The sequence below is a fragment of the Podarcis cretensis genome, assembly GCF_951804945.1.
Source record: "Podarcis cretensis genome assembly, chromosome: 1".
Taxonomy (NCBI): domain Eukaryota; kingdom Metazoa; phylum Chordata; class Lepidosauria; order Squamata; family Lacertidae; genus Podarcis; species Podarcis cretensis.
In genome coordinates, this window is record NC_137170.1 from 48,887,380 (window position 1) to 48,902,623 (window position 15,244).

The window sequence follows — 15,244 nt, forward strand, 5'->3', positions numbered from 1 at the left end:
TTAGACATTATAAACTAAGAGCATTCGCAGATGATCTAGTATTGACTTTGCAACAGCCAGACACTAGTACTAAAAGAGTATTAGAATTAATTGATATATTTGGTCGAGTAGCAGGTTTTAAATTGAATAGACAAAAAACGAAAGTGTTGGAAAAAAATTTAACAACGGAAGAAAGAGAGAGCTTTCAGAATGAAACAGGCTTGGAAATAACAAAAAGGGTAAAATACCTGGGGGTAAATTTAACATCCAAGAATGTGAACTTATTTAAGGACAATTATGAAAAATGCTGGTCAGAAGTTAAAAAGGATTTGGAAATATGGTCAAGGTTGAAACTTTCCTTGTTAGGCCGAATTGCTACTATTAAGATGAATGTATTGCCTAGAATGTTGTTTTTATTCCAGACGCTGCAGATTGTGGACAAGATGGAGTGTTTCAAGAAGTGGCAGAAAGATATATCAAAATTTGTCTGGCAGGGCAAAAAGCCCAGAATTAAATTTAAGATTTTAACTGACGCAAAGGATAGAGGGGGGTTTGCCCTGCCGGACTTAAGACTTTATTATGAATCAGCAACTTTCTGCTGGTTGAAACACTGGCTACTTCTTGAGAACACTGACATTTTGGATCTGGAAGGGTATGACAATAGTTTTGGTTGGCATGCATACTTATGGTACGACAAGGCAAAGGTGTATAAAAGCTTTAAAAACCATATTGTAAGGAAAGCATTGTATAACGTTTGGACTAGATACAAAGATTTGTTGGAAAGTAAAACCCCTAGGTGGGTGTCACCAATGGAAGCTAGGGAAGTAAAAAAGCTTAATATGGATTCTAAATGGCCAAAATATCATGAGATTTTAGAATACGATGGTGAAAGGGTGAAACTTCAGAGCTATGAGAAATTAAAGCCTAAGGTTCGAGATTGGTTGCATTACCATCAGATAAATGAGACGTTTAAACAAGACAGGAAAATAGGATTTCAGAAAGAGAAGTCAAAATTAGAAACAGAATTGTTGGAATCCAATACTAAGAACTTATCAAAAATGTATAACTTGCTGTTAAAATGGAATACACAGGATGAAACGGTGAAATCAGCTATGATTAAATGGGCACAAGATATCGGTCATGATATTATGTTTGCTGACTGGGAACAGTTATGGACCACCGGTATTAAATTTACTGCATGTAATGCCTTAAAAGAAAATATTATGAAAATGATCTACCGGTGGTACATGACCCCAGTCAAGCTTGCAAAAATTTATCATTTGCCTAATAATAAGTGTTGGAAATGTAATGAGACTGAAGGTACTTTCTACCACCTTTGGTGGACCTGCCCAAAGATTAAAGCTTTCTGGGAAATGATCTATAATGAAATTAAGAAGGTCCTTAAGTGGACTTTTCCTAAGAAACCAGAGGCTTTCCTCTTGGGCATGGTGGGCCAAGTGGTGTTAAGGAAGGATAGGACTTTCTTTATGTATGCCACTACAGCAGCAAGAATTTTACTGGCAAAGTATTGGAAGACGCAAGAACTACCCACTCTGGAAGAATGGCAAACAAAGGTGATTGACTTCATGGGCCTGGCCGAGATGACGGGCAGAATCCGGGACCAGGGGAAAGAGACAGTGGAAGAGGACTGGAAGAATTTCAAAATATATCTTAAAAATAATTGCAAAATTGAGGAATGTTAAGATGTCAGGGGGTAAGAAGTAAAGAATTGCAGCAGTAAACAAAAAAACTTAAGAAACTTTTATGAAAGGGAACTAAGACAATGGACTTAAGGGTTGCTAAAGAATTATTAAACAAGGATGCAGGGATGGGGAGGTATGGGGAAGTCAAAGAAGGAAGGGTATGAACCGATGAGCATGAAGTTATATTGTTTTACACTGTTCTTTATTATATGTGTGGAAAATTAATAAAAATTATTATAAAAAAAAAAAAGATACCAGCATCACAACGCTGACTCTCAAATATTAAATATACTAGGAAAAATTGTTTTAAGTGTGGTTCAATTCCCATTCCTACACCCATTGCTTCTATGTCAGATAGTTTGCCGTTTACCCACAAGTTCCCATTTTTGCGGTTTTCCTCTCTGCCAGCTCAGGAATAGCTTTCTCATCATCTTTGCCCACCACAGTAGGCCAAATCGAGCCTTTAATTATACTTGTGCCCAACTTACCTTTGGTCATCAATGATGAAGATGTGACATGCACATCTTGGTTCACATATCAGGTGTCCGTACCTTTTCTTTGTTAAAAGATTTAAGAGTATTTCTGTTTTCAACATAGAGAAGAGATTCTTCTTCAAAAGAGACTCTTGATCAGTACAAAAGCATTTTTACTTTTTTAAAGCAGGCCTATATAACCTGTGTTGCACAAACCCAGCAGCTGTGGGTTCTTACAGTCCCAGGCAGGCAAAAAGCAACAACAGGTGTTTTATTCAAGCTTCTAGTGGATCCCCTTATGTAGCTGGGTACCTGGTAGAATAGATTACACTGAGGAGGCCTGCTGAGATCTTTTAAAGTAGATCAATAATAAGCCTTCAGAAAAGACGATACATACAATATTGATTCTGTGTGGATTTTTCACTTACATTTTTAATGTTAAATGCCCCCATATATATATATTTTTTAAAAAGATCCCTGGTGAAATTTTGATCTTGACTGTCACTGCTGTACCAATGCCAATCAATACCAGCAAGCAAGAATCACCCATTAAAACAAAACCTTCATGAGGAATCATACCAGTATACTATGCCAGGACACAACTACAGGATGTGAAGAAGGCATGGAAGAGATCAGAATTGTAAGAGCTACTGGGCTGTGAAAAGATGGGGAAACATTTGTCACGTAGAATAACCAGTGCTACAAAAAACTGCCAATTCATCTTCTTGCTTTGTGTGTTTTAAGATAAAATGACCATTAACTGAAGAACAATGGAGGTGAAGGTTTCAAATTGAAGTAAAAATTGTGCACCAAGAATGTACATAAACTTTCAGATATTTTAGGATTCTCCCTATGACTCTTACAGTTTCTTTCACAATGAAGTTAAGTTTATAGGCCAAAAGGAAGGCTCTTCTCCATGGAAAGGCACTGCATTTCAGAATTGCAGTTACACTCGATGTTGATTGAAATATTTCAGAATCAGATTTCAGAAAGAAAGGGAGGCTCAATTCAGACAGGCTCACAATTTAGAATGTTTCTTGTTTGTAATAACAAGAAATGTTAAGGTCTTTGCTTCTGTATAGGTAAATGCTTTGGGCACCCTTCACTCTTAATGAACAGTGCTTACCTTAGTCTATTTTAGCAGAATAAGCCTTTGTAGATGTGCACAGTGTCCATTTCAATAAGCACATACCCCTCTGTGCTCAGAACCACCTAACTTTCAGCCCAATGTGACTCCTTGATTCTACCATATAGATGATAACACTCAAGGGACACAATAGATGTGCTTCCTAATAATGCAATATATAAAATCCTATCAAGCTGTTTAACTTGTACAGATCTTTTCTAGGACTTTATCCTGTTGATGTTTCTTCACCAGATGCATCTCCCAAGATAGTTATGCCATCATTATCACATGAAAAATCTTGGAGGTGAAAACTAGTCCCAGATGTTAGAAGGCAGCATCCAATGTCAAGAGGTCAGCTGTGAATGCTGACATACAGAATACTTTTGATTATGCTTTCATGATGAGCCACAAAGTCCTTCCCAAATCATCTGCCATAGAATCTCTAAATTCCAACTTCCCTGAGAATAGGGCAGGAAGTCATAATTAAAACATCTTCAGAAAAGGGAGGTTATGCAGAATTTATATCCGGCTGTCGAGAGTATCATCTCCTATGCTAACAAGCTTTCCCAGAAATCCTCCTTTGCGTCTCTCTGACTCCTTAAAACAGATGGGGTGGTTAACAGGGCAAGAGAGACAATGATAAAAGGGCAGCTTGACACACCAGATTGCTGCTCACATCAGAGACTGAGGAGAAGATTGCTGCACTTCAGACCTTTAATGCTGGTGTCCAATGGACAGAATCAGAGGAATAAGGCAGCCGAGAACTAATGCTGCCACCTCCAGGCGACTGAGTCCTTTGCCTCCAGTAGAGTCAGGTTTGTGGCTATGTCCCATTCCGCCCACTTCAGGGAGAACGTGAACTGTGGCAACATAAAGAAAAGTTCCAGCAGAGAAAAGCATGGCGACTCCAGTGGCATTGACGTCTGAAAGTGCTTGTTTGCTGCTCTGTAAAAGAAGAGGGTGGCAAGGGAGAGAAAACACAGAGTTGATCTGTCTTTAATAATGCTTGCAACTTATTCCAGGGAAGAAGTCAACTCTGAAGAAATGTTAATGTTGACCTAAAAGGATTTCTGCAATCAAAAAACCAAGCTACCTTTACAGCTATCTTCCCTCATTGCCCCCTAAAGATTATTATCTTTAATGCACATGCACTAGTCATTGCAAAAACAGACTGCCTACAGATGGTTAACATAATATTGATTATGAAATCATAATTTCCCCCCTGTAAGGGTGGTGGGCCCACTCAGATGGCCTGCACTCAGAGACTGATGGAAACTGATGTGTTCCTGATCGCTCTGGGGGATTTTCCAGTGGAGAAAACTAACGATTCTTGATCTCGCTATGGAATTGTGCAATGAAACGTGTGGTTGACACAAACATTCCCATGCATCCTTTCTGGCGTTGTGGAGCCCAAGCAGCCCTTTGGTATTCTGAGAAGCTCCAGGCTACAGAACAAGTTGGATGAAGACCTGAGCGCAAATGGCTCAAGCCCTGCTGTGAAGTTGACCAAACACGTAATTATGCCTACCATGTGGCAGTGCGAGCTGCAAAAAAGCTCATTTTGCAGCTCGCATTGCATCCTCTTGCAGTCGGTAGCAGTTATTTGGGACAGTCTGGAAGTTACTGACTCCCTGGTGTGGGAGGGACCTCTTTCAAAGACCTACTGTGACTAACTGGTTACACACTTTGAGGATAATGTTGCTTGACTTTGAAGTGATCTTTATTCTGCACTTGTTGCACTCCACTCAAACACTTCAGTATATGGAACTAGTGCTGTTACAGGTGCCACATACTACCTCTTCTGTATTTAGTGTGGCAGCACATACACTTTGGGACTGACTCCCTGCCTACTGACACCAGGCAGCTGACACCACGCAGGCTTGCCCTTTTTTCAGCTTCTGCTAAAAATATTTTTGTTCAAACAGCCTACCCAGATATGTCATATATATAGTATGTTGATGTGTGTTTTAACTGGTTTTTAGTTTACTGCTGATTTTATTTTATTCAATGTTTTGAATAGTTGTTTTCAGTGACAAGTTTATTGCTTTATAATCTTTGTAAACCACTTTGAGGGTGTTTGTTTGTTTGTTTTTTACAATCAAACGATGTCTACATTTTATGAAATAAATAGCCAAACAATGGTTTTCATTCAAAGCATGTCTGCACAAGGAACCATTAACAAAGTTGGATCTAGACATGCTCTTCTGTGGGTAAAGGGCTCCTGCCAGTTGCAGAAGGGACTCTAATCCCGTGGGGGGGTACCTGCTGGGGGTGGGGGGAGGTAATTTCTACCCAATCATCCTTAAATTACCATTTCCCATACTGTTCTAGAGGGTTATCCTGTTATGAATGACATGCTTTGAATGAGCCACAAGATTGGCTGAAGACCATCACCCAAATTGGATGCTGTTAATGAACTATTTCTGAACTGTGTTGATCAAAGATGGGATGTTCATGTTCTGGCAAAAAGTACCACACCTGCAAGGAAGCGTGAAAGGCCGGCCATGCATTGCTAGTTACAAACAATGAGTATTGTACTGTGCCAGAAGTTACAGAAGATCAAGTACAAACAATAAGTATTACAATGTGCCAAGAACATGCTAAGGACTGCCAGGAACATTCACTCAGGAATATGAGATTCAGATGCACAACGAGAAGAACATATAAGATTAGACCGTCTCGGACTAAGCTGTGTGCCGGACTGGGATCCTGAAGTCTGCCACCCATTACTCTTAATAGAACTTGATCACTTCTGGCGAAGAGAGAGTTGAGTGTGTATACGTGTGTGGGTGTTTGACTGAGTGCATGTTCCCTCATCTTGTTATATGTTATGTTTGTTAATCAATAAAGCAATTTTATAGAATCATTCCAATACGTATTGGTTGTCTGCCTGCTTACTTGCCCTCTCTCTAGAGCTTACTGAATCTCATTTATGCTAAACATCTAAACAGATAAAAGAACCTAGTTTATTCTTAAGCCCCCCCATCAACTTTTCAGGAGGCAAAAAGGAAAGGCGGAATCAGCAGAAATTGTTTCCACTCTACCTTTCTTCACCAGGGTATCTCCTTCATTCCATGTAAGATCCATTATGTTTTTAGTTACTGTGCAATTGTCTAGCTGCAGTTTTTAAAAAATACAGACATACTGCTATTTTTTCAGCTGTAAGACTAACTGGATGGTAGTGTGTTAAGTGGCTCACAAATAAAAGTGACAAAAGGAGTAGATAGAGCACCTCTGAAGAGTTGATTAAACACTGGCCATGCTCCTCAGCTATTAATCAGTATTCTGGAAAGTTAGACCTGAAATATTTACCTTGCTTAGTCCCAAGTAAGTCACCATTGACAGAACAGGGGCTGCAAGTGCAAAAACCAGCAAGTGCTTCCTGATTCGATTCCGTTCAAGACCAGCGTGCATTAGAAAGGAAACAAGACCAAAAGCAGCTGGTGCCTACAAGAGAAAAAAACAGTCAACAAAATTCTTACGTACAAATACAAAAGAAAGTGACACCCCTCTTTCTGCTCATGTGAAATTAAATGTTCAGCTAGCCACACTGCTACTAGCATGTAGCCATGATGTGTGTAGCTTTCTCTGCATTTATGGTTATTCTGAGCATGAGGTGTACTACAAGCCGCTCATTTTTACTTATTAGATTTACAAACTGCCTTTCAAAAAGCATGCTATTAGCACTTCACAGCTCAAAGGTTTGCATAATCATCAAAATCACATTAAGTAGGCTATAAATGGTCTTTTCCACCTTCATTTTTATATTTATTAACTTCAAAGCAGCATCAATCACAAGTTTCTGCTGGAAAATGCACTTCTATTCCTAACTTACCAACAAGGAAGTTTCACTATGTGACCTGGATTACAGCGGGGAAATTCTCAATTCATAGATTTAGAACCTTTTAGCATGACATCCCTTTTCTGCTTTTTAAGATAAGCTAAAATGACTCTTTCCTCACAGGGAAAGGACTCTATTTCAACCTTTTATCACTCCTTTCCCATCCTAGGCTATCAGAAAGATGTCAGATACCACACACTTAAATGCATATATTTACTACTAGGATGCAATATATAATTGTATGCCAACTAAAGAACAATTAAGAAAATGTGTGGATGTCTTAAGACCCACATAGTTTATTGAATCAAAATTTATACAACCAGAGAGAATTTCTGTTACAATTTCAAATTCCTAACAGCCGATAGTGAAATATGTAGATTACTGCATTGCGTTATACATGGGACTTCCTCTGAAGATGGTTCAGAAATTTCAGCTGGTGCAGAATTCAGTGGCGGGTTGCTCTCTGGGACAAGATAGCTTCAGCATATAGTGCCAATCCTGGTCCGATTGCACTAGCTGCCAATTAGTTTCTGGGCCCAATTCAAAGTGCTGGTTTTGAAGTAAAACCTTAAATGGCTCAGGACTGCAATACTTCAAGTACTTTTTCTTGCCCTATGATCAGATCTGGACCTTGTGCTCATCATCTGAGGCCTCCTCCATGAGAGGTCCAGAGGGCAGCAAAATGAGAACAGGCCCTTTCTGTGGTGGCTCCGTTGTAGGATGGTCTCTCTTCATTATCTATCTTTAGGCACCAGGCAAAAACAACTTTTCTCCCAGGCCTTTGGCTAATGAGCCAATCTATGGCTTTTTAAACTGTGGCAGGTATTGTTTTTGTTTGTTACTATCTTACACATTTTTGTGTTGTAAACTGCCCTGTGATGCTCAGATGAAAGGTGCTATAGAACAGTAATAAATTTAACAAGCAAACAAGAAATACGTAAAGGTTTGAGACTCAAAACTTACCTTATGTAACATAATCGCAACAAACACTATTAGCTGGACACTGGTCTGAGATGTGGAAGCAGCCGCACCCAAGGCAACACCATCAGCTTAATGAGGATGGAAAAAACCAAACCACACAAAAGTGAACTCACCCATTGATCAAAGGCTTACTGGGACCAATTTATGCAAGGAACAAGCGTACCAACACACCTCTTATTCCACTCCAGAGACCTGAACCAGAAGCTTCCCCCACCCCTCAGAAAAAAAACTTAAATTAAAAGCAAATTGATGCTTCTTGCTTATGCACTGAATTACATGTCCCCATTAGGTACATCTCCTTGAGCTTCATGACAGTCTTCTCTCTCCCTTCTCTTATCCAATAAAAGATAATGCTCAGTTAGCCTGGAGCTGGCTATAGCAAGCATGATACAAAGGACTAATTACTAGTGTCACATTTAGCAAAGCAACCCTAATTCTAACCCAGGTGACCTGACAATATATGAAGGTCTTTGGCATTATGCAGAAATGAAAAACAGTAACCTACCTGCAGCATGAACAACTAGTCCCAGTGTGGTAGTAATTTTGGAATTGCCCGACCTTGCTGCTTCTGGGTCTGAAATAATTAAAGAATCTTAAGCAAATAAGATACAAATAAGTAGGAAGAGAACCCTAAAGAAAAATATTACAGGCATTAAGGCACAACTTTTCAACTGAAACCAAACTACAACTTCTTAAAACGTCACTTTTTTCTTATGTTTAGAATTAAGGGAAGGTGGAATATTCCAAAAAGCTTTGAGAGACATTAAACTTCAGTTTTCCTATTGCCCATTCTCTTCCTGTTTTAATGTGATGGGTCTGTTTGCTGCAGCTGGCCCTGGATATATATTAATTGCTGCTTGTTGTTTCTAGTATTTTACCTATGATTTTTAAATCAATTTTCTGTGTTTCATTGGACTGTTTCATATACTTTTTGTTATTTGTTTGTTTAGCATAGATATTTTCTGAAAAGTGGGATATAAATTTATTAAAATAAATAAAATACCAGTAGCTGCATTTTCACTGATTGCTATTATTTCCTGAATTAAGACTGCATTTACCCAGTACTTTAAAGCTGTCATACTGTGTACTTTTTTGTTTAACTGTAAAAATCTAGAACCTTATGAAACATTTTCTTTACATCAGTGAGTGTTTAACAAATTGTTTTACTTAAGAGTGAATACGAGAATATTCATTCAGTTACTTGAATATTTCAAAGCCCTCGTAATTTATTCTGGTTATGTGTCCATAGAAGTTAAGACTTACCATCTGTAGCGTGGACATGAGAACTGCCAATCTGATCTACCAGAAGCATAAAGACAAACCCAAGGACCAGGGAAACACCAATATAAGCATGTAACCTTGAATGGTCATGGCTGTGGACATGGTCATGTACTACGGGCACATCTGCTGCCTTTTCTGATTCAACCATCTTTTGAGTCTCACTAGCTGGGTGGTGCTTTGCTAGAAAAAACAGGACAATCTGGAGTTATAACACAGAAGCCTCAAACATTACATTCCCAACTTATTTTTAATTGTCAAACAATTTGTTGCCCTACTAGTCCCAAAGCACTCCTTTGTGCTTTTGGAAATAGAGCATTTCAATGATAACCAAATTCTCTATAGCATATGAGGAAATCAGGATAGCTATGTGGTGTTCTTTATATCCCAGGAAGAGATTACTGTATGTCCAGGGAGCCTCTCTCAACCTTGGGTTCCCAGATGTTGTTGGATTACAACTCCCATCTTCACTAACCACTGGCTCTGCTAGCTAGGGATGATGGGAGTTGTAGTTCAACAACATCTGGGGACCATAGGTTGAAAAAGGCTGCCCCAGGATGTAACACCAACATGGCTCAGTCATCTGCCTCCCCAGCTCTCTGAGCTGCATCACGTTTTCCAGATGGAAAGAGTTAGTAAACGGAAAGAGGAGACAGTTAAGGAGATGGGGAATGAGCAACAAAGAGGACAGTGAATATATTCTTATTAACCCTTATCTGCAGGGTGGATATCTCGTTTCATCTTCTGCATGGCAGGAGGGAGCAGCACCAAAGGAATTCTTGAGAAGGGTGCAGCAGCATGATGCTAATTTACATTAAACTATAGTTTGCTTATGGGACGCAGGTGGCGCTGTGAATTAAAGCCTCAGCGCCTAGGACTTGCCGATCGAAAGGTCGGCGGTTCGAATCCCTGCAGCGGGATGCACTCCCGCTGCTCGGTCCCAGCGCCTGCCAACCTAGCAGTTCGAAAGCACCTCCGGGTGCAAGTAGATAAATAGGGACCGCTTACCAGCGGGAAGGTAAACGGCGTTTCCGTGTGCGGCTCTGGCTCTGGCTCTGGCTCTGGCCAGAGCAGCGATGTCACGCTGGCCACGTGACCCGGAAGTGTCTCCGGACAGCGCTGGCCCCTGGCCTCTTAAGTGAGATGGGCGCACAACCCCAGAGTCTGTCAAGACTGGCCCGTACGGGCAGGGGTACCTTTACCTTTTACCTATAGTTTGCTTAAAATTGATTTAAATGAGATGTGCAAAGAAGGCTGGTTCTCTCAGCCTAACACCTTAATCTTATGGTTGTAAGTTGTTTTAAATTGTTGTTAATATTGTTTCCTGACCTGGGACCTTAAGGTGAAGGGCAGGTAAAAAAAATAAATTAGCAGCAGCAGCAATAACAACACCACACTGTGAGGTACAGTCTTCTCTAAAATCTAATAAGCACATAGAACTGTCCGGAATTTTACCTATTTTTCACATTACAATCTTTGAATCCCCATGGTATATCACAACCTGCTTTTGAAAGCCCCCTCCATTTCAAAAACCGACTGCCATGTGGCATGGGGTGCTGTTAGTCAAGAAAAAACAAATCAAAATTCCTCCTTGGGCTCACAGAAGTAAGTTTCAAAATTGTCCGGATCCTGGTTATGATCTTTAACCTATTTTGGACCTTTAATTAAGATGGAAATAGAAAGCTTAAAATTGTTCTACAACTGTTACAATTCAAAATACCTCATAGTCTATAAGACCACAACTTGGGACTGCAAACAAACTAAAAGTTTCTCTTCTGTAGTAACCAGTGCTTGAATTTTTAATCATAGAATCTCAGAGTTGGAAGGGACCCTAAGGGTCATCTAGTCCAGCCCCCCGCAATGCAGGAATCCCAGCTAAAGCATCAATGACAGATGACCATCCAACCTCTGTTTAAAAACCTCCAAAGAGTCCACCACCTCTCATGGGAGGTTCCACTGCTGAACAGCTCTTACTGTCAGAAAGTTTTTTCGAATGTTTAGTCAGAATCTCCTTTCTTGCAACTTGAAGTCATTGGTTTGAGTCCTACCCTCCAGAGCAGGAGAAAACAAGCACATTCCCTCCTCCATGTGACAGCCCTTAAGATATTTGAAGACAGTTATCATATCTCCTCTCAGTCTCCTCTTTTCCAGGCTCCTTCAAATGCTCCTCATAAGGCTTAGTTTCCAGACCCTTGATCATCTTGGTTGCCCTCCTCTGTACACGTTCCAGCTTGTCAACATCGTTCTTACACTGTAGTGCCCGGAACTGGACACAGTATTCCAGGTGTGGTCCGACCAAGGCAGAACACAGTGGTACTATTACTTCCCCTGATCTGGACATTATACTTCTGTTGATGCAGCCTAGAATAGCATTAACTTGTTTTACTGCTGCATCACAATGTTGACTCATGTTAAGCTTGTGGTCCACCAAGACCCCTAGATCCTTTTCACATGTTCTGCTAGTAAGCCAGAGGTCCTCCATCCTATATTTGTGCATCTGGTCCTTCCTGCCTAAGTGCAGAACCTTACATGTGTCCCAATCTGTTAAGGTCATTTTGAATTCTGATGCTGTCGTCTGTGGCATTAGCTATCCTTCCCAGTTTGGTGTCATCTGCAAATTTGATGAGCATCCCCTCAATTCCTTCATCCAAGTCGTTTTTAAAGACGTTGAACAACAACGGGCCCAGGACAGAACCTTGCGGCACCCCATTTGTCACTTTTTTCCAGGATGATGAGGAACAATTAATGAGTACTCTTTGGGTTCGGTCAGTCAACCAGCTATTAGTGCACCTAACAGTTACATCGTTTAACCCACATACTCTGCACCAGAATAATAGTGTTGTTTTCTCACCCTCCAGAATATCTTCATAAAGTGCATGTACTCCTTCAGGCACAATGACAGCCAAGGCAGTTCCACAAAGAAGTCCAGCACCAAGGACTGTGACCAGCTTCAACTTTTCCTGCAAATAAAATTCAGAATGAATATTTCATAAGAACCAAAATTATGACACACAAATAATTTTTGGATAGATATTGTTTGCTCAAATATACACCTGAGCTCTTGATATTAGAATTGGGAGAGGGGAACAGAAACTTGTTTTGGTGCTAGCCAGATGTGGCACTTCAAACGTCTTGCCTGCCCACTGCCAACCCCAACCTTAAACTCTGGAGCTGGAGAATAAGTCTGGGGCTTTTTTGTGATGGGCAGTGGTGGAACTTTACACACCTTACCACAAAAATGGCTATCCCAACTTTTGTTTGTAGCTTGGAGCAGCATAGCAGCAGGATGGATCATTGTAATGTGCCTTCTGAAACACAGTACAATTGCAGTGTCACTTCTTGCCAGCTCTAAGCTAGAAAGCAAGGGTGGGTCTCCTCTCATTGCCTTTCATCTTGGCAAAACAGGAAAGCAAAAATGCAAATAACTGTTTAAAAAAGAGAAACCGAATAGTGCAATTCTGAATACATGTATTTGAACTGGCATTTTACCAAGGACTGATTCACACAGCTATCTACAGAAACCCTACAAATCTCCAAAATCTAATGTGGGCATACACTGCAGGAAGCGATAGTCGATCAAGAGGTCTCTGGACCACATACACATAACAAATGTGCAGTGCTTTAAAAACCCATTTTGAGCATTTCCAATATGAGCACCACTTAATATTAATGTATCACACCGCCCTAGCTTGCTTAGTTGGTAGAAGGGCTCCTTCTGTTTGCATAAGGGACTGAGATCCAGAGGAGGCTTCCAGCAGTGGAATTAGGAACTGAACAAACCAGACGTTTATTTAACCAGCCATGTAGAAAAATGTAATATCATCTTCCAAATACATAGCTCCTCAGCCACTGTGGCCCAAAGGTACAGTACATCCAAGATTTCTGGAAAAACTTGCAATTAGCTTGCAATAAGCTGAAAAGGTGCTATTCACTACAAAAGTTACACAACTAAGGAAGCTGCCTACTCCAACTACTTGTTCTAAATCAGCAATATTTTCAAATTACTTGTTGTAGCTCAGCACTTTACAGTCAATTCTCCCAAAGAGAAAAATCATAGTACAGTAAAAAGTATCCAAAAGCAACTGTGCCATTCATGTTTCTCACAGTAAAGTAGTTGCCGCATATTATAGAAATCTTTTCTAATAGTGATATTTAGCATATATGCTTCCTTTAAATATGCTGCCATTTCTGAAGAAATGAAAGCCCATATAAGAACTCAAGTACTGCCTTTAATACATGAAACATCGGGTGATTGTTTGTCTTGTACATTTAACCTTTAGCATCAAATTTCACCCCCCCCAAAAAAAAACCACACACACCATGGAAGCTTCAAAAAGTATTTTTCAGGAAGTTTTTATCACAACACAATCCTAGTGCTATGTATGCATTTTTTTTAACATATAAGATCAGAAGAATCAGAGATACTCTGTCAAATGGACAGAGGTGAGGCAACAGGTAAAGGTTATGGGGAAAAGTTTCCTTGTTCAAGTTTGAGTTACCAGTAAAGGATAATAACAAAGTGATAAAAAACATATCAACATTTTTAGTATAAAGAATACCGAGTTCTCAGTAATTTGGATTTCACAAGACATTTCTGTAAGCTATACAAACCAATCCACACAATACAAATGTTAAAGCTACTTACCTTTACCAACATTTGCACCACACACACCCTTAGCAGAGGGAGTTAAAGATCAGAGGGAACTTAGTCAAGTAAAAATTACAGTTAATCACAGAGAGAACTCAAAACGCTGCTTTTGCTTTTTTTAAACCTCCAATTTTTGCCACCTCTTCTTCCCCCCTAGTCATCGCAGAGCACGGAAATCGTGACGTGTGGATCATGGGTAGCTGGGACGTGTACCCTATTTCAAAAGTGGGCTAGGTTTGCAGGTTAGGCTTCCGTTTACCCGGAGCATTTATTAAGTTGCTTTCTCTCAATGTTTCTCATTTGCTGCCTCACTCTTTTTGAAGAAGCAGGCGGTTCTGTCTGTCAGTCTGTCTCTCTCTCACACACACACTGGACGAACTCGCTCCTGCGCGTCTCCCTTACAAAGGCGGACGGACAGTTACGCGGGAGCCTCCTCCTTACCTCGGAAAAGTTCACCGCTAAAGGGATGATCCCGGCCACGTAGCAGCCAACCAGCATAGCCAGGGAGAGCAAGCTGATCGACAAGAAGTCATCCATGGCCGGCTTCTGCTCCTCGGCCGAGCTGCTCGCAGGGGCTCCGACTCACGAGAGGATTCGCCTTCCCGGCTGCGGAAGGGGAGCCAGCCTCAGGGGTCGCATGAAGCAGCGAGCGGGACAGCGGCGCCTCTTTCCGCGCCCGCAGCAGGCCGAGACCCCGCGAGACACCTGCGCGCCTGGGACGCCGCAAACTCCCCCCAAGGCCCCGTCCGCCCGCTGCCTCCGCGGAGAGGCTGGGAGGCCCCGAACCAACCCCTGGAGGCTGCCTCCCGTCCCTCGGACCCGCAGCTCGAAGGACAGGCGCCCTTGCGGTGCAAGCGGAGAGACAGGCAGGCCGGCCGGCCGGCTCCCGTCCCGCAGAGCGAGAAAGCTACAAGGGAGCCCGAGAAACGGCCTGTGCCTCAGCCTCCCGCCACCATCCCTGCCGCCAGCATATGCCCAGCTCCCTCAGCTGTTGCCATGAAGGCCAAGTGGCAGCTCCTCACTCGACTTCCTCTTCCCTCACTCGACTTCCGGGACACTTGGCAGTTGAAAGGAGGCCCGTTAACTAAGCAACGCTGCATTTGACTCCCTCGTCTTCCCTGCCCAATTTTAAGATGGCGGAGAAAGGGGAGGAGAGCTGGGCACTGTAACGGGCGGCCATGCGTTGTTGTTTTTTTTGCCAGGAATGAGACGGCC

The 15,244-nt window shown here is 41.4% G+C and overlaps 1 protein-coding gene across 1 annotated transcript; it reads right to left on the reverse strand.

The window, feature by feature from the left end:
* Window positions 1–2,560: 2,560 nt before the first annotated feature.
* On the reverse strand, window positions 2,561–15,197 carry SLC39A9 (solute carrier family 39 member 9). Its single transcript, XM_079990355.1, has 8 exons — window positions 15,052–15,197; window positions 14,471–14,635; window positions 12,233–12,341; window positions 9,367–9,564; window positions 8,609–8,677; window positions 8,086–8,171; window positions 6,594–6,728; window positions 2,561–4,226 (listed from the first exon to the last, which is right to left on the reverse strand). The coding sequence occupies exons 2-8, from the start codon at window positions 14,564–14,566 to the stop codon at window positions 3,996–3,998; spliced, it is 924 nt and encodes a 307-aa protein (XP_079846481.1). The 5' UTR covers window positions 14,567–14,635; window positions 15,052–15,197; the 3' UTR covers window positions 2,561–3,995.
* Between the last annotated feature and the right edge of the window lie 47 nt (window positions 15,198–15,244).